Source organism: Lepidochelys kempii, chromosome 4 (genome assembly GCF_965140265.1).
Source record: "Lepidochelys kempii isolate rLepKem1 chromosome 4, rLepKem1.hap2, whole genome shotgun sequence".
Classification (NCBI taxonomy): domain Eukaryota; kingdom Metazoa; phylum Chordata; order Testudines; family Cheloniidae; genus Lepidochelys; species Lepidochelys kempii.
This window is the reverse complement of record NC_133259.1, coordinates 14,045,607-14,065,937: the sequence shown is the minus strand read 5'-3', so window position 1 is coordinate 14,065,937 and position 20,331 is coordinate 14,045,607. Positions and strand designations below refer to the sequence as shown.

Genomic DNA, 20,331 nt, shown 5'->3' with positions numbered 1-20,331 from the left:
ATACAATGGGAACACAATGGACTATAAGCTCAACATGAGTAAAAGTGGTGAGCAGTTTAAGGGGTACATAAATGACTGCAGAGACATTTAGAAATCTCTTTTGCTCTGTTTGTTCCTACTAGTCTACTTAATCAGCAGCCCGGAAGCAGACACTCTTACTACAGGCTTTCAAGTGCAAAAGATTCTCCTGTAGAGATCAATAATGACTCCGTTGAAGTGGAATAAACGTCTAGATCATCCACTAACTGTAAGACTATTTTAAAAAGTAAGTGACTCTCAACCTTAACGTTAGAAGAGCTGCCGTTCTGCTATACCATAATAATTGTGCACAGCACTACAGTCCTCAGTGGCCCAAATTCTGCTCTCACTTAAACTGTTTTTACATGGTGTAATTCTATTAAATTAAATGGAGCTTCTCCTAATTCACACCCGTGTAAATGAGAGGAGAATCCAGCCCTGTGTGTCTCTGGTATATCCTCTTTGGCCTGAAGAAATTCAGATCGACTGACTTTTGCTCAGGTTCATTTGTTATTGTTACAAGATACCAAGTTTCTCTTGTAAATTTAAAATCTATATAAAAAAAATCAGGGATTTCTTCAGCTTTGTTATATTACCTGTGTCGACAGTGCTTGCACGGTGATCATCTCTAACTGGGAGAAGAACCGCTGGTCGCTGACCTTCAAGGAAAACTGACCTTTCCTAAACAAGTCCCCCGCATAAAAATAGAAGAATATTAATGGATGAAATGTGCTTGTGGAACAGAAGAAAGACAAAATACTATATATTCAAAGAGGAATGAGTAGATTAGTGGCAGGTGAACTTAATACTTCTGCAATTAGGTTTATATAGTATCTTCAGTAAAGTGCATTCACAGTACATAATATACTCCAATTTCCCTTTGCCTATTATTATCTACAGTAAACCAGTATGTCCAAAATTCAAAAAACTAGTCTCCATTAAAGAATACTGGGTGGGATTTTCAAAAGCACTGAAGTGACTTTTTGAAGACCACGCAGAAAGAAATCTCTAGCTCAATAGAAAACCACATGCTCCTGCCCCTTCTCTCATCAGAATTAGCTTACATTTTTAAGTGCTTTGAGATTCTGACATGAAGAGTGCTCTGAAAGTAAAAAATTATTATTGACAACAATGGGCCAAATTCTGCTCTTAGTTACACAGGTGTAAAACTGGAATAACTCCACTGATTCCAGCCCACACACTAGAGCTTATTCTGGTTGCAGGGTGGTGTAACCGAGTGTGGAATTTGGCGCTCAGTCTCATTCAGGCACATATGAGTGGCAGTCAGTAGATGCAATTTCCTCAAACATTACAGATCTGAACACACCCAGGTACTATACACGAAGTAAGGGAACATACTGTCAGGACCTAAAAAGCAAGAGCATGACGTCAGCAGTGGCTAAGCGCAGGTCATGCTGGGATGTGGATCTACATAATTATTTGAATATTTTCCTGTCGGTATCAAATAACTATGTATCACAACCACCCTTAAAACATCAACATTTACCGCCACCATCACCGTATCCCAAGCATGGGAGCTACACTTGCTCCCACTGAATCCAACAGCAAACTCTCATTCAATTAAACGGAAGCTGGAGCATAGTTCTCTCCTATTCTAAACACGGAGTGAAATGTGCGGCCTGTGATACCATGGTACAGCAACTTTGGTACTGTGATGGAAACATTGCAATGCGCCTCACAGAAAGCAGTTTCGGTGCTGTGCCGACTGACAGGTGAGTAACTCTTCGAGACGCATCCATCGTTGCGAGACCAAGAGATCAAAACAAAGACACACTCAGTCACCTGGATTTCTCTTTGCTGTGCACAAAGCGGACTCTCTTCTCCTTCACATCCTTCCAACTGAAGTGGTCACCTTTGTCCAGTTGCACATCTTTCCCATTCTCCATTATCACTAGCCTGCCATTGGTGGGAGAGCGGACCACATGGAACAGCAGCTCTCCATCTTGGTCACCCAGGTCACGTGCATCCATGAAGGACAAGTCTAGTGGCTTTACCCCACCAATCCCTACTGTGAGTGAACCATTCACCTGGGGAGCAGACATATCTGTACTGGCTAGAAACAAGGGGAAAACGTCATTAATACCTAATGACAGGTTTCAGAGTAACAGCCGTGTTAGTCTGTATTCGCAAAAAGAAAAGGAGTACTTGTGGCACCTTAGAGACTAACCAATTTATTACCAGCAGGAGAGTGAGTTTGGGGGGGGGGGAGGGTGAGAAAAAACCTGGATTTGTGCTGGAAATGGCCCAACTTGATGATCACTTTAGATAAGCTATTACCAGCAGGACAGTGGGGTGGGAGAGGTATTGTTTCATGATCTCTGTGTGTATATAATGTCTGCTGCAGTTTCCACAGTATGCATCCGATGAAGTGAGCTGTAGCTCACGAAAGCTCATGCTCAAATGAATTGGTTAGTCTCTAAGGTGCCACAAGTACTCCTTTTCTTTTTATTAATACCTAAGACATGCTCTCACTACATAATCAGAGGCAATGTTTATTTGTCTCTCTGTCCTCCTAGACGTGCATGTTTGCTGCTGCCCTCTGCTAGATACTAGACCAGACTCACCTAATATCACTCTCATTACTGGAGGTCACAGTGGTCTAGAGGAATGACCACAGAGTAGAGTATCAGGAGGGACCGATTTCTAATCCAGGTTCTGCCACAGACTGTGTGAGCTCAGACAAGACACTTCTTATCTCTGTATCCCTATCTGTAAAATGGGAACAACCACCCTTACTGATCTACCCTTCAGAGGTATTAATTAGTTCATGTCTACATGGTGCTTTGTACATATAAAATGCTATGTATCATTGTTGCCTCAGTAATGTATTTTTTCCACATGGTTTTATTCTGCATCCACGAATGATGGGAGACGGGGCTGCGGGGAACATGCTGCAGCTGAAGAGAATTATCCCTAACTATACAAATTAACTTTACTTGGAATGCCAGCTGCATGCATTTTCCTGAAAAGAAACATTACAGAGAACTAGCTTTCTACTCCTTTTAATAGCCAGTCCGTGAACAGCATGGAGTGTCTGTACAAAACTTGAGTTTCAAAAATACTACTAAACAAGTGCTACCTCTCGACCCAAAAACCTGTCAGAAAAACACCAGTTAAGTTCCCTTATCCACCATGGGAGGAACTCACCTTCACACACTCTGGTCCTGGTGTTGCCATAAAAACCATGAGCACAGTAAGAAACACAAAGCTTGTTCTTCAGAAACATGGTGGCATCACAGAGGTGGCACTCACTGGCATTGTCACACTCCAAGCATCCCACGGGGCAAGCTGAGATGGATGGGAAGGCACAACCTCATCAGGCACCACAAACAATGCAAGAACTGATATGTGCAGGTGTCCCAGTTCTTAGATTAGGAAACAACTACTCCCATTACTACCTTGCCTAATGGTAAAAAATGACCCAAACTGTATCTACAAGTGCTAACACACCCACTCACAAATACACAGAGAGTGGTGTCCTTGGTAGGAAGCTTTTACCAGTGTGAGATTCATTGCTGGTTCTACTAGTATTCCCCCATTTAACATAGGAAAGCTCTCTCACACTGACAATCTTTCAAAACAGAAGAATGTTTTAAGTGGAACCATGGTTAGCTTTGCACAAGTGAAAAATCTGGCCGTGCACTCAGATCCTGCACAACTAGCTAATCTGAACGTACAGGAGAAAGCTGTAACAGAGTGGATCTATTACATAACAGTGAATATTATTTTCATTATGGGCAAATGTCATAAGTAGAGGTTCACTAAAACCAGAGTTGCTGTTTGCATGGAATTTCACTCTATCCAAACTCATCGTAAGTGGGTTCTAGGGTAGGCATAGCCTATTCCTTAATTCTCAATCTGATTTCACCGAGTCAGCAATGAGTTTCATATCACTGCATGTCAATGGTGCTCTCTGTTTGCCTAAACCACCATGTGAGAATTAACAGTTCACAGTGTTTAAAGAGTTGCACCCTCAATCCCATCCCACCTTCTCACCCCAGTTCTGTTCACCTGTGCATTTCTGTTCTGCACGGTCTGCATAATATCGCTTCCCACAGTCCAGGACACAGTGTGTTTGCAAGAGGAAAAAGGGAGCTTCACAACGAGCGCACTCATTTGGATGGTGACACTGGAGGCAATGGTCATCACATCCTGAAAACCATTTGCAAAACCAAAACAATTAACTACCATCTATGTACTAGCAACTAGACCTTTTATGGCTGCCTGCACAAAAGCGAGATATGCCTAGGTCTACGACATTAATACCTATATGTCTAAAGAGACACATTGCATGTAGGGGGTTTGGAGGCTGACGTTAGGGCATGCCTTCAGAATCAAAAACTTGCTATACACACAAATGAGAATTAGAGAGAGACTGAAAAACAAACTAGGGAAGCATGGCACCGTACTGATAGCTAGAAGCAGTTTCACAGAGACTTACGTTGGCATGTGTCTGATTCCCTGTAGAAAGCTAATGGGCACTGTTCAACACAGGCCCCATCCTGCAGAATGTAGCCATCCATGCACTGCAGACAGTCAGTCCTTGCGGGGCCTTTACAAGCATTACAGCTCCAGTCACACTCTGGAATCAAGAAAACACCAAAACGTCTGCGTGCACATCCAGCACTGTACACGCGTTTAACACATTAGGCAGCTGTCCGCTGTGGAAGCCTAATCCCTAGCAGCAAAGGGTAAAGCAAGGACAGTGTAATAGATGTAAAATAATAAAGATTTCTAGTATGGGGCCTTCTTCTAACAACAGGAATTCCCCTCTTCGGCTTCACATTCCCTAATTACGTTAAACACAGGTATTGTTCAGTGTTTGGACCTGCTTATCAGTGATGCAGCTTTGCAGCCAGAGAAGTCTGCTCTTGTCCCTTAGGCACCAGTAGGTCCTTATTTGCCAATGCTAAGCATTAGTATTTATCCACATAAATCCTCAATCTCTTATCTTGCACAGACTGGAACTGCTGGGATGCCGAAAGCTTTCCCAGTTCAAACTAACCAAAGAGGAAGGTCACTCATTGAAAAGAGTCCTCAGGCCAGAAACATAGCAAATACAGTTAGGCCCAATTCCACCTGCAGATTCCCAGGCATGGCTCCTGCCGCCTTTAGTGGAGACCGCGTGCATGTGTCCGTGTCCGCCAGGGCATAATATGACCTATAATATTATTATTTATCGTACAGTAGCACCTCGATCAGGGCATCGTGGTGCTAGGCCCTGTACAAATACATCATTCAAGACAATCCCCGCTCTCAAAAGCTTATAGTCTAAGTAGACAAGATGGACAATGAGGAGGAGGGGAAACAAAGGCCTAGGACGGTGAGGTGACTTGCCCAGTGTCACATGGTAGATCTGTGGCAGACAGGTAGAACACTCTCAGTCCAGTGCCCTGTACACTGCTTCTCTACAGTACTGAAATATCATCAGACTCTCACTACCTAGTTAAACGAAGCATAGAGAGAGCCAGTCAGAAATAACTATCTAATAACAATTGATTTGCAATAGTGCTTTGAATGGTGGTGGTAGACGATAAGGCTACATCGTCCTCAAACTACATTTCCAGTACGGAATATTATCTAGGAGAGTTTTGGAAATCTCTCAAGTCTTCTAAATCTTTCTCAATATTTGTTGTTGTTGGTCAGAGATGTCGTATTTATAAGCCAGAGATACTCAGGTCAATATACAAGACCCTACATGCACTCAAGACAAAAAGATTTAAAATGTTAACCTCATTCATTATTCCATTGAGTGGCGACTGAAAGAATTGCTAAACCCGACCCTTGGAAAGTTTGATGGCTCACTTACTAAATCATTTACAAAGGAAGGGTTTGCAATAATCTTGAGGATTTTTTTTTTAACTGAAAACTGAAGTATGTGACAGAGGGCGGCTGAAAAAAGATAACAGAAAAAAATCTGTTCAGTAATAGACCCCCTAAGCAGACCATTCTGCAGCCATCCTAATGGCTATTTTTAAATAGAAAATATGCGTTTTTCACCTCTGCAAGTCTTGGTGGAGAAATCAAGATAATACTGCTGAGTGCAGTTTTCATACTGGCATTCACCAAACAACAGAACCTTGGCTGAGTCTCTGCATGATGTACAACCCATGGCCGACTCACAACCCAAACAGTGGACACTGCAAGCTGTAGAGAAATTAAGAACAAAAAAAATCACTGCAATTACTGAAGCACTAGCCAAATGAGGTTAGATTTACCTGAAGCGCCACTATTCAATGTTCTCTTGGAGAATCTGCTGGGGTAACTCTTCATAGCTTTCCCTGCTTACCATCCCCAAGCCCTGCTTCATGGCTACCCTCCATCTATCCAAAAGGGAGTTCTGGACATATCTCCACATAGGACTTAATGTTGCTCTGAGTGTCTACCAATCCTTGGAGGTTTTTAAGGCCTGGCTTGCCACTTGAGAGCAATTTAAAATATTGCTTTCTCCCAGATGGACAAAGTTTGCGTACTAATAATCTGATGAACCACCAGAGTCAATCATGGAACTTGGAATTCAAATCCCTGTATCCAGGTGTTCTTAAAGCATTTTTCTCCTTTCACCTTGAGTAACTTAAATTTAACCCGTCCAGTTCTTATTCATAGACTCAGAGTTCTGAAGGCCAGAAGGAACCATCAGGATCATCTAGTCTAACCTCTGCATAACACAGGCCATAGAATTTCACCTAAGTGTTTCACCAAGTGTTTTACATTTTGCTCGAAATGTGGGATGTCGTGGAGTTTACAGAAACAGGAAGCAAAATCTGACGGTTCAGCTGGACAAGGTGCAACACCCAGAGGTTCAAAATATTTTGCTCCAGGATGTTGGGAGTCTGAATTTCTCAGCATGATGCAGGTGCATTCAACATGAATGGCACAGCTCTTGACTATCCTTGACAGAACAAGGAGCAATGGTCTCAAGTTGCAGTGGGGGAGGTCTAGGTTGGATCCTAGGAAAAAGTATTACACTAGGAGGGGTGGTGAAGCACTGGAATGGGTTACCTAGGGAGGTGGTGAAATCTCCATCCTTGGAAGTTTTTAAGGCCTGGCTTGACAAAGCCCTGGCTGGGATGATTTAGTTGGGGATTGGTCCTGCTTTGAGCAGGGGGTTGGACTAGATGGCCTCCTAAGGTCTTTTCCAACCCTGATATTCTATGTTTCTATGATCCCACAGCAAAACTTTAATAGCAAAGTGCTACAAAAGAGTGGAAAGCAACTTTGGGTACGTCTCCACAGACAAAAAAAAAAACAGCAGTGAATCTCAGAGCCTGGGTCAACTGATCCGAGCTCAAAGAGCTCGCGCAGGGGGTGGCTAAAATAGCTGTGTAGATGTTTGGCCTCAGACTGGAGACCCTCCCCACCTCGTCAGCTTTCAGAGACCAGGCTCCAGCCCAAGCCCAAACGTCAGCACGGCTATTTTTAGCCCTGCAGTGCAAGCCCAAGTCAGTTGACCCATGCTCTGAGTCTTGCTGCTACAGGTCTTTTCTGCCATGTAGACGTACCCCTCATAGCATCTAGCCGATGTACAGAGAGAGTCCACTATGGCACTGACCTGCCGTACTCTTAATGGTGAGCGATCACTTGGAGTGGTACAGTGCACATCAAAAGCCATATTTTCAGAAACACACATGCAAAAATCATGTGGATTTCCACACCTAACCTGCATGTACAGTTACCAAAGCCGTGCTAGCAAATGCAACCATTATGCGTACAAACGGTCAGCTCGAAACAGAACTGATTCTTTGAGCACGCAATTATCTCAAACACAATCCTGGCATTTGCTCATGCAAATACAAGTACAATTTTATGCACACAATCATGCAGGCACATTTCTGGAAATATGGCCCCATAAGTCCAAAGGATCAAGCTCGACTGGTTGTTTTTATGGTCAAAAGTTCTCACGGGCTTGAGAATGAGTTCAGTGTGGCTGGGAAGTAGAGATCTATGAAACTCAATGGTTCTTATTTAGGGGGGTGTATGTGCACTTGTTCTTGGTTCAAGTTCACTTTGAGTTCTAAATCTGAAAAACTCAAAGCACAGATTAGCTGTAAATACCTATTTTTTCCTGGTGTCTTGTTGAAACTAGGAGAAACCACCCATTTTGTCACTTGTGACATCTGAGCTAATGATTTGTTGCTATATAGTCCAAAAATGTCATACAACTCTGCAGCTCCTGGGAGAGAACGTGTCTCCAAGAATACATGTACATTGCAGCTGGAAGTGTCATTTCCAGGTTGGGTAGATGTACATGAACTGGCTTTGATGAAGGGCACTCAGAACAGCAGTGTGGCCCCAGCAGTGTGGGCGACAGTTCAGGCTAGTCACCTGACTACTTATCTAGGGTCAAGGATCGGATTGTAATTGGGCAGCTAAACTATGTTGCCATGGCTACACTGCTATTTTTGGCAAGCTAGCTCAGTCAAAGCTACCCTGTGTACATCAATCTGAAATTACACCTCTAGCGGTAACATAGACGTACCCTAAAGAAAAGTCTATTTAAAGAATCTAATACCTATTTATAAATGCACCAGCACTTGTCTCATTTCACTGGTCCTTACAAAGGTGTGGTGATCATTAATTTAGTTTTTCTCAAGTATCTTTAGATAAAAAAGTCATGAATTAGAAGACCCATGAATGATAAAAGATTTGTGGAGTTCAAAACACGTCGTGGTCACACGATCCAAAAAGACTGCTCCCAAAGGGGAAAACAAAAGCTGCATTTAAAAACAAGTACATGCCATTTCTTTTATCAGCATTGCTCTGCAACAATGTTTTTAGATGCATACCACTTTTGTGAAAAGCTTCTTAAGTTTGCGTCGTCGTTTCTCTACAAACACTCCAGTAGACATATCGAGAGCAAAGGAGTACATAGCTCTACTTCACATTCCTTTGATTTAATCTAAGGTATTTTCAAAACTATGGGTTCTTCAAAAGTGTAGTGAAATCAAAACAAATAGGGGAGGAGGGAAAGAGACCAAAGATTCTGATTAAACTTTTGTTGTTATCTCTACCTGGTAGTTGTCCAACAGAGCAGATCAATCTATTTCTAGATGAGTTATCACTAACATTGCACCTGAACAGGTCTGAGTGCCCCCTGAAATTACACAAATTCTACACATCAACACACTCTGCCATAAGGCTCTCATTAGTTTTCACCAGCCACAAATTTTACATACAATAAAGAAGTTATTTGCAAACTGGGAGATGAGACGTGTGTGGTTGGAATGAGACTGTTTACAGAAATAAACGTCTCACTCAAGTTTGGGTGCTAGAACTGTATTCAGCAAGGGCTTGTGACTGGACTAGTGAATGGACAGCCCAAGGGGAGAAACAGACATTTAGGACATCCACAGAAGACTATCCAGGAGTTTGGCACAACACTGAGGCTTGGCAAGCCTTTCTACTTGGAAAGCGGGTTTTCTGGAGAAGTTAATAAGAGTGGAATCCACTTTGTGTTCATAAGCTTCGATCCTGCTGAGCAGTCTGGTCCCAACCCAGCAAAGTACTGAAACACATACTTGGACTGACTCATTAAAGCAAATGGGACTATTTACATGCTTGAAGTTAAGCACATGTTTAAGAGCTTTGCTGGATTGTAGCTAGAGTGCTAAGCACCTTGCAGAAATCTGCCCAATCAGAATGGTAGCATTTTGCACTGGCATAAATGACCAGACCTGTACAAGGCAGTAGGCAATTAGGCCCTTGTTCTGTATAGTCACTGTTGCATGTATAGCGATGCTCCTTAATTATTAAGTCTAGTTCAAGGTCTTCATAATGTCACCAACAGCATTTTCCTGACAGTTACAAGCTTTTCATGATGGGACAGACTGGATCAAGAAGCCAAGAAACCATTTGCAAGGGCACTCTGAAGAGGAGGGAGTGTTTGGCAGGAGACACTTACGTTTGCAGGTCCAGCTCTCATCCCTGTAGTATCCCAGGAAACAGGCTGAGGTACACATGCCAGTGTGGGACAAAACGAGGCTGGAGTCACAGGAAGAGCAGGAGAAAGGACCTCCGCCACTGCAGGTTTTGCACGAGGGGTGACACTCTGAGAGGGCAAAAAGAATGAAAACACCGTTCACGCAAAAGCAAATCTTCAAGCAGGCTGTAAAGGTTCTTTACAAGAGCACATCACCAGACTGATCCTCAGAGTGCAGAGCACCCACCATTCCTACATGCACACATGTTCTCGCTGTGGGATTTCTTGCTTTCCTAACTGTCCTGTAAGTAAAGAACTGTGCCCTCATTAAATGTAAAGGGCCAGATCCATCACTGACTAAGTGGACAGAGAAATCCATAGAGATACCCACCTTATTCAAGGTTGAATTTGGCCCAAGGCAATGTTAGGGATCTTAAAAGCTCACCCTAAATTTAATATGCACTTTGACATAGCTTGAACAACAGAACGTTTTGGGTAATTCATGAAACCTTTACACCCAAAGGCAGAAATGCTCTATCTAAACTTGGCTTTCCAGGAGGAAGGAATCCCCCCCTCCCTCCAAGAGGCATGCCCCACTAGATGACATATTATAGCGCTACCGGGTGAAACACACTACCTGGAAGGCTAAGACAAAGCTAAGAAACACAGTTAATATTTCTGTCAGTGTGGAGCTAGGTAAGTAATGATACAGCGACCTTGTAACTAAATCTTGGGCCAGTAGAGAGAAGTTTTTGCAATGCTGATCTTGTACATTTAGTCTGGATTAGGCAGTGCCCATCTCATGCAAAGAGGCCAGATTGGACATTTAAATATATAATGTTTCTTCTTTTGGTCTCTTTCTCGTCTATCAGTCCCTAATATACTTTGTCTCATGTAAGATGAACTGGGCTTTGACAAGCTCTGGGTGGACATGCTGGAGTTCTCATAGGAAACGGATTTATGTCCTCTTGAGAAAGGCAAAACGGTATGAAGAAGCCTGCAAAAAAAGTGCCACTCAAGCACCAGCAGGTACCACGATGGGCAAAAAAGGGCTAATGGCCCAGAAGGCACAAGGCACCATCAGAATGCTACCACCAACACTGCTGGCTGACCGCCGACAACACACTACCCCCACAGACCGAGGAGTCAGGCTAGCTTTTCTGGAGCCGGCTCGTTCTCTCTGGGACAGGCCGGAATTACTGCCTCTGGCAATGCTGATTCAGCGAGAGCCTCAGTCAACTGCAAGGAAGTTCTAAAAACTGGGATAATACTCAGCTTCCGGCGGCAGGTTTTCTGTTGGATTCCTAAGAGCACAGATAAAAGATCCCGCTTCACGATGTAACAACCTTCCTCATTTGAGATCCTACCGTAGACTAATGCAGGGTCCTGTGCCCAGTTGACGTCCATACACAGAGTGAAGTCCGTGAGAGTTTTGCCATTAACTTCAATGGGGCCTGGATTTCACCATAGTGTACCAGTAGTTCCCGTCTTAGTGAACAGAATTTGTTTTTTCTCCTCTTGGCACATGCCTAGAAGCTCCCCTGGACAATCAAGCTCCTAACATTGTGCTACCACCACAAGAGCAGAAGAGACATAGCAGCTTAGCGAAGGACATCTGAAGTGACCCCTCTTTAACGTGTTCCTTGAATATGGAAAATCTTTGAGTCCCACCTACCTGAAAACAACCCCCAGAAGTGACATCACTGCATCAGCCAAAACTGAATGGATGAGGCGGGGACCTTTCGCAAGACTGACACAGAACCACACTCCCACCCCCCTTCTCCCCACAAACTTCCTGCTATCTGCAGTATATTAACTAGTATTCTTTGTGTAACAGCAGTGCTTGGGGGCTCGGCACAGTACGAAGACATACGGTCCCTACCTCAAAGACAGCTTCCCATTTAACAACAGACAAAGGGCGGGAGAGGAAACAGGAGGACAGAGAGGTGCAGCGACTTGCACAGCCACGCTTGAAACAGAGATTTCCTGAAATCTAGCTCAGCGCCTTGTCCACTGGCCTCTCAAGAGAAGCAGTTCCAAGGGAGCAGCTGGGCAGATCTCACCACTAAGCTCCACCTCCAGATGTTACTCACTTTTACAAACTCCGCTTTCTGCATAGGATCCCACGGGACAGTCAGGAACACAGCGATCCCTCAGCAGCAAGTGACGGGCGTTCTGACACTTCAAGCAGACGCTGCCCGTGTCGTGGAGATCAGCCACGCACTGGTGACACAAAGGATGACAGTCTAAAGAGAAAAGAAATAGGGGGTACCAATGAAGGAGGCTTCTGACCATCATCTCGCAAAACAGCCCTGCTCAGAGACAACGGCACTGAGAGAGCACAAGGAATATATTTCGGAAAAGTAACATTAAGAGCACTTTGCATGCACAACTCTCATTCGGAGCAAAAAGGGATCAGGGGCTAAGACTGTCCTTATGAAGGTTTGCAAGAGGCATTATCAGCAAATATTAGGCCCACCTCCTCCCCAATTTTTACTCTGTGTTATTTTCAGGCACTGTGGTGCTGCAGCTTTTTACTTAGCATCAGACAGCGCGCACACTGCTTGAACGTTCTTGAGCTGCCTTTTGCTGAATTCAAGTGTCCTCCCCACTTCCCCCCTAATGGGCGAAGATGGTTCAAAGCTCTCTCCTAAAAAAAAAAAGGCACTTTTTTTTTTCTTTCTAAGATTAATCTTTCTAAAAAGGATGCTGCTGGCTGTACAGATTCTATGCTCCCAAAAAAGCATGATCGGAGCAAGTGGATCAATTTTCTCCTGCGGTTCACATTGCCCAGGTTTTCCCACCCGGCACTCCCAAAAGGATTAGCCAGCCTTACAAACCTCTTTTTCAGCAGCACACCAATTAATGGCTCCTGACCTTCCCCTGAACCTTGAGAGCTTCAAAAGGTTTTACAGCAAACCTTTTGTACATATATAAGGACAATGCAAGGTACCCTGGAAGCCAAATTAATCCTCATTACAGTAATTCAGAAAATTACCAGGGAAATGATGGCCGTCTTGAAAGAAATGTAATAATGAGATTTCTACTGAGAACTAACCTTTCTGTCCTTTGTCTCTCCTGAAACTTTCATTGAGAATTGTAGTGTTTTGATTCTAAAGAACGAGGCTGGGATTTTCAAAGGAGCCTAAGAGAGTTAGGCCCCCATTTCCATTGGGGTAGGGATGCTTAACTCCCTTAGGCTCCTTTGAAAATCTCAGTCTGAATTCTTCCCCGGGTTACACATGCACAAGTCTTCCTGAATTCAGGGGGAGCTCTGTGCACGTGCAGCCGAGGGCAAAATTTAATGCAGGAAGTATACAGTATTTCAGATCATTCAGGTAGCTGCATACTTCATCCCCTAACCTACTACATATTTCATTCCCTGAGACTCTGGCATAAGGTGCTAGTATTTTGCGTCATGAACTTTTTAAGCAGTGTGGTGCATGCACTTTGGGTCAATATTGTTTATTTATTTATTTTAGTGCCTAAAGAGCGCTGAGCACCCCTATGGTAATGGCCGGCAGCGTAAAACCCTATGAAAGGCAACATAAAACCCTAAGAACATAGAAGACACAGCCCTGGCCCCAAAGAAGCAATCTTACAGATAGGGACCTAACAACCAAAGGGAAAGGAGAACAAATGTTATGGCTAAGATCATGAAATTGCTTTTTCTAAGAACATATGTTTCTTGATAGTAAAGATCAAGTAATGCCTGTAGTGTGCCATGATTCACAATGGAAAACCTCATCCATCCTGCATACACAGCATGCAAGGGTTAGTGTATTGTGTGCTTCAGAATCCTGTGTGTGAAAAGAACTAATAAAATATCACGCAAAGCTTCACACTACACTCTGTGTAATGCCATATATTTGTAGTATGCTAAGGCCCTGATCCTGCAATGAACTCAGAGTGGATAGAACCTGTACCCCCATGTATTCCCCCCGAAGTCAGAGGTGGTTGGCATGATCCCAGATGTCTTATCCTGCAGAGTTTATGGCGGGATCAGGGACTAAGGTTCCATACATATGATTATATATGTTGGTATGTTGTATGTAATTTATGTGGGATAGTTTTTTTTTTTGTTTTTTTTTTTAAGAAGTAAGATCATGAGCATCTATGTACACCCTCCTTAAGCACTAAAATTAGCAGCAGTAGGTTTCACTAATTTCTCATGCTCCCCCTATTCACCTAGTAATTCATTTACTCACCCTACAATATTAGTGTCCTACTGTCTCCAAGTGTCTGTGCTGGATGGTGATAATTGGATAATTGTTGGTTAGGTGCAATAAATAGACAAATACACCAGGCACTGAAATACTCTAGCGATGAGCATGGAATAAATATCTGTGGCAGGTAAACGCGATAAATGCAGACTAACAGAGAGAAAAGTACCTGCCGAGTGCAATTAACCAGATTCTCATCTAAATAATTTTTTGTTCTCATGTTGGAAAAGTCCAAAGACATTTAAAAGGTGTAAGTGCCTACAGAGCTGGGTGATGGCATGTTTTTCTCCTCTTTACAGGCTTGCTGTGTTTGTTCCTATGTGTTAAAACAGTTCCTTTAATTCGGCTGTTGCTTCCTGAGAAATCAGTCCTATATTCACCCTCGATACTTTCAATGCGGAGCTCAAAGAACACTCACACGATTGACTTACCCCAGAAAGCCAACGGCTTGTGGTGAATTTGAAGGACCATGGGGAACAAGTGGTAGAGAAAAGGAAGAACAAAAGTACTTTGTACTGTAAAATGTTACATAGATTTTCACAGCAGGCTCCCTTTTGGCTAAGAAGGAAAAGGAGCAGAGTATTCTCCTTATAGTTCTGAATGGCCCCCCGCTATCAGCCCAGCACCAATATTTGTCTTTTACTTCTGCTTGACCCCTTCACACCACTCCTCCCTGCACCTTATCTAGGATGTGATTTCAGCTGCAGGAGTGTACTGGCTGGCATTTTCAAGGAGGCCTAAAGGAGTCAGGCATTCAACTCTCATTGAAAATCAATGTGAGTTAGGTACATTACTCTGTGAGTCCTCTTTCAGAATCCCACACAGACTCTTCAGAGTATGACGGTGTCACCTTGATGATAGTCCCAGTGTCCTCTCGCTCATTCTCCTCCTCACGATCACAGAGCTGCTTTCATAACAGCCAACGACTTAACTAACCTTGTTTCTCAGCAGGCACTAGGGTTCCTCTTTCTTCACCTGGTTCCCCACCAAAATCTTACTGAGAGGGAGCAAGATGTAACAGCTACAGCAAGATTTCACTCCAGAGCACTATCAAGCCACCGCTATGCACGTCTTTCACTAGAAATGTAAAGAAAACACTGCCCTCCTCTGCATGGAAAGGGATCTGCAGCTGACCTGCCTAAACTCACAGGGGCGACCGCTTAGCTTGTGAAACACACAGAACAGGGACTCATCATGAAGCCAAAACTGTTCCTGAAGCATTAGTCAACACTCAAAGAACCCAGAGCCATTCATGCCCTCTTGACTCCTCCATTAGCTAAGCTAGCAAATGCTTGTGTTGACTTGTTTAGCTATACCTAGCCTTTTAAGGGCTCCTGGGGACATATTTTCCCTTGCAAATGCTTATCCATATTGTACCCATTAGGATAACAGAGAATATGGGGATAAGAACAGGGCATTATATTAAATCAATAATCTAATACCATGTAATTCACAGGCATGTCATCATGCAAACTTCCCACAACAACTTACAATGAATCCAAAGAGAAAAGTCAATAGAGTTTAGTCAGAAGGTCATCTAAAAACAAAAAGCTTTTTACCTTACTCTTGAAAATGCTGAAGGGGGCATTCTCCCATAAACAAGCACACTCAGCTCCTTATAAAGTTAATGGGACCTTGGCAGTCTCATAGAGAGATGCTTATATTACCACAAAGAGCAGGAGCGTCTCTGAACACACTGACGAGAGGAATTCCAGAGGAATGGGGCATGAGACAAAACAGCCCAGACCAAAGCAGGGAGGTGGTTCTTGCATTTCTTCACCTAGATCCTCAGCTGGTATAAACTGGCATCCCAATTTACACCAGCCAAGAACCTGGACCCTTATGTCCACATCCAGCCTGAGGATCCGGTTAGGGGGGCTGACCAACTGTATGTGTGGATCTGAAGAATACCTGTAAGAATTCCAAAATGGAAACTTTAACTAGGAAGTTTGGAGTTATTCAATAAGAGGTGTCATCCCTGTGGAAACTGAGGTGATCAAGATCAAGAGCTGTCTTGAATTCCATCACCATGTCAGTCATCTTCTCTATCAGTTCTTCTCAGAAGCCTTTGATGGCTGGAGGTTTATAGGTCAGCAAAATGCCCAGGTGAGCCTGGGCTCTGAATTCTCAGGCTCTTCCACCATGTGAGACCTCAGGTTTTCCTGTGATTTTCTCATGGATCTTCAGTTAAGTACTTGAGAATACTCTGGAAGAAATCTGAAGAAACTCTGAAGAGAAGGTGGGATTTCACCAGAAGGACAGTAGATTTCACCAGAAGGACAGTAGTTTTGAAGGCGAAACTTTTCAAGTAATTGGTTCCCAAGGTTTATGAAGCTGAACAAAAATCTTTACTAGTAGTTGGAAAATGTCAAGTAATCTTTGTCAAATTTTGGAAAGATGAAAACACCACAGACACCTAAAACTGGATTGGAAACAGCTAAAAATCCAAACATACACCTGAAAATGATCCCTAACTCTTATATGGCGTTTTCCACCAATTGATCTCAAAGCTCCTTATAAAGGAAATCAGGATCATTATCCCATTTTACAGACAGGGAAACTGACTTGCCCACACAACATCTCAGGAGTCTCAGCCCAGCGTACTGGCATTGCCCCACACAGCCCCCAGGTAACCTGTACATTCCTCGGAAGCTTTTTCGCAGAGGCTTTGGATACCTTGGACTAGAGTTTGAAAACCCACTTCTGCTTCAAAATATTTGAAGCATTTTTTCCTCTTGTGATAACTGAAGTGCATTTCTGTGACCGTGTTAAGCATAACACTATTTTATTGATATTATTAAAAAATGCAACAATAAAATTCATTAGAAGTTAATAGTTTCACTTGACAGCTGGCTTTCTCCATCATTCATAAAAGATTTTCTCCCCGTGGATAGAAAAAGAAGAAGATGAGGCTCCAATGCACAGTGCACCCTTTAAGTCCCGACAAAATTCTGCCCCCAGGGTCAGCGAGGGACTGGAATAACAAGCAATCGTGATGATGGATAGATAATTGTAAAAACATTGCTTTTGAAGCAAAGTCAAAAACCTTGCAGATATTAAAGCAAATTGTACATAATGTAAATGTAATGGTTTCTGATGTTCGCTTTTATGGGACAGCTGCTTTCAGACTGATCATTAATAACCTGTAAAGGCAAGTGTATAGAGTAACATTTCAATCTGTGTTGAGTGAGGAGGCTGACTGAGATGCAACAACAGCACAGATGCAAGGGACAGGGGCCATCAGCATGTGTAATTTGTTCTAACATTAGACAGAAGTTTGGAACAAGGAGCAACATCCCCTCCGGCCACAAATATCTCCCTCAAAGACCCACCCATAGATGTTTTAAAAAGTCAGCCAATAGCAACACTCTTCCTTCAGCACTTTTCATCAGAGGATCTCAAGGCACTTTACCTACATCCGTGCACACACACCCCCGCCACTGCCACTGTGAAGCAGGGAAGTATTATTCCCACTCTATAGAAGCACAGAGAGATGAAGGGCCTCATCTTGTGCCTTTGAAGACATTGGCAGAACTACCATTGACTTCTGTGGTGCAGGGTCAGGGCCTAAGTGACTTATCCAGGGTCACACAGCAAGACTGAGGCAGAGCGGGGAACAGAACTGAGATCTCCTGCCCCTCTTTGCTGTACTGTAACTATTAAGCCTTCCCTCCTATTCTAGGGCTTGAGCCAAAGGCCACTGAAACTCTTTGACCTCAGTGGGTTTGAATAAGGCCTTTGAAGTGTGGTTCTACTGAGAAGTGATTCTGTAAAAATAGCACTGTGGGGGGCCAATGCTTGTTGCTTCAGTGATTTCCAGATCAAACTTGGCTTTGTTTAGAAGGAAAATGATGGTCCTTCCAACTGCCAGTGTTTCATATACAGCCTAAGCTCTGAAAACTAAGCTTGGTTCTTTCGGGCTCGTGCATCATTGCCAATAATAAAGAGTCTGCAGGCCAAATCCAAGCCATGCAGGGCCCAAGGACATGAAAATAACAGTGTGCTTACCATCCTACAAGACTCTACCAAACTTATAGAGATGACAGTGAGCAATTAAAACATACGCACAAACCAGAGGCAAAGAAAACCAGTCCCAAGGCTAACCCTGACGTGATAAATATTACTCATTCTTTCCAGTAAATCTTACAGCTAGGAATGGCAATTCAAAGGGGATCTGCTAGAGGGAACACAATGAAAGGTAATGGCAAAATAAAGTGGAGGAAATAAAGGATTTCTCTGCATAGAGCTACAAAGCATAACACATTAATGAGCTTTCTAATGTGCTAATCCTACAACAGAATCAGCTAGCCATGGGACACTGGAATCTGTGGTAGCAGATCCCTACGTAGGATTGGGGACCTAAATAAGCAATTAATGCTTCAAACTGGTTTCAAAAGAAAAAGCATTCAACCACCACAAAAGGCACACTTTTTCATACAATGAAGACCCAGGCCACAAGCAAACACAACGGAGCAGATTCGCCATTGTGTTACACCAGTTCTACAGTGATGTAACTCCAATTAAATCAATGAAGTAGTGAATCAGGCCAGTGAGCTGGAGTAATATTCTGTTACAAACAAGCACATTTTTACATCCTCTGAAACTTTACAGAGAAATCATAGAAGTTATAGAAATGTAGGGCTGGAAAGGACCTAGAGAGGTCATCAAGTCCAGCCCCTTGTGCAGAGGCAGGACCAAATAAACCTAGATCATCTTGACCTAGACCACCTGTTTGTCTAACCTGTTCTTAAAAACCTCTCACGATGGGGATTCCACAACCTCCCTTGGAAGCCTATTCCAGTACTGAACGACCCTTACAGTTGGAAAGTTTTTCCTAATATCTAACCTAAATCTCCCTTGCTGCAGATTAAGCCCACTACTTCTTGTCCTACCTTCAGTGGATGAGGAGAACAATTAATCACAGTCATCTTTATAACAGTCCTTATCATATTTGAAGACTTATCAAGTTCTCTCCCTCCCCTCACTCAGTTTTCTATTCTCAAGACTAAACATGCCCAGTGTTCCTAATGCTTTCTCACAGGTCAGGTTTTCTAAAGCTTTTTTTCATTTTTGTTACTCTCCTCTGGACTCTCTCCAGTTTGTCCACATCCTTCCTAAAGTGTGATACCCAGGACTGGACACAGTCCTCCAGCTGAGGCCTCACCAGTGCCGAGCAGAGCAGCACAATTACCTCCCGTGTCTAACATATGACACTCTTGTTAATACACACCAGAATGATATGAGCCTTTTTCACAACTGCAACACACTGTTGACTATATTCAATTTGTGATCCATTATAACTCCCAGATCCTTTTCAACAGAACTACCACCTGGCGAGTTATTCCCTGTTTTGTAATTGTGCGTTTCATCTTTCCTTCCCAAGTGAAGTACTTTGCAGTTATCTTCATTGAATTTCATATGGTTGATTTCAGATCAATTCTCCAATTTATCCAGGTCATTTTAAATTCTAATCCTGTCCTCCAAAGTTCTTGCAACTCCTCCCAGCTTGGTGTCATCCACAAATTTTTTCAGCATACTCTCCACCCCATTATCCAATGTAGCTTTTAACTCTTTGAAATGCTGAATTATTTTCATAGGTGTCATTCACTGTAATCATTCGGCTGCAGGCATTAGCTAAACAAAATCACGACTCATGTCTCCTACTTTCTATAAATTGATAAGTAACCCTGCTTTGTGTACATTCAGAGAACTGCAGAATACATTTTGGACATTTCTCCCCTCTTTAGTATCTTGTTCCTTCCTTTCCCATTTCTGCGGTGGGCAGGCAAAATAATATATCTCCTAAAAAAAAAAAAAAGGAAGTCCTGGAAGTTGAGATCAAAGAAACAAATCTTATATTGGAAAAAAAAAAAAAAAGAAGTCTATGTTGGCGGTGGGTGGGAGTGGGGAGTCAGGACTAACTTGAGAGTGATAATCCTTGAATAGATTTACTTATTACGTCTAGTGCATTTTTTCCCCCTCCTTTTTTCAGATCATTTATCTTTCTTGGAGCCTCTCAGTGCTGCCATAGGTCTCACAAGCTGTATCTTTTCTTTGATAAACTAAAATAAATAAATAAATGGAAACAATACAGCTCAGAAGTGACTGGAACTGTTCCCAGAATGTGTTTATCCTTGACTGCATGGTGGA

At 43.0% G+C, this 20,331-nt stretch overlaps 1 protein-coding gene across 7 annotated transcripts in view; it reads right to left on the bottom strand.

Annotated features, from left to right (window-relative positions):
- Positions 1-20,331, bottom strand: part of FRAS1 (Fraser extracellular matrix complex subunit 1) — a 299,490-nt gene that overhangs the window by 108,002 nt on the left and 171,157 nt on the right. For 6 of the 7 annotated variants that reach the window (XM_073340462.1, XM_073340463.1, XM_073340464.1 and 3 more), the window contains 8 exons: positions 12,052-12,204; positions 9,941-10,087; positions 6,040-6,186; positions 4,481-4,621; positions 4,051-4,191; positions 3,187-3,327; positions 1,822-2,092; positions 615-699 (listed from right to left, as the gene is read on the bottom strand). In XM_073340462.1, coding sequence (XP_073196563.1) covers positions 615-699; positions 1,822-2,092; positions 3,187-3,327; positions 4,051-4,191; positions 4,481-4,621; positions 6,040-6,186; positions 9,941-10,087; positions 12,052-12,204 — 1,226 coding nt within the window. The remainder of the gene's footprint in view (positions 1-614; positions 700-1,821; positions 2,093-3,186; positions 3,328-4,050; positions 4,192-4,480; positions 4,622-6,039; positions 6,187-9,940; positions 10,088-12,051; positions 12,205-20,331) is intronic. The other variant, XM_073340465.1, reaches the window with a different exon arrangement.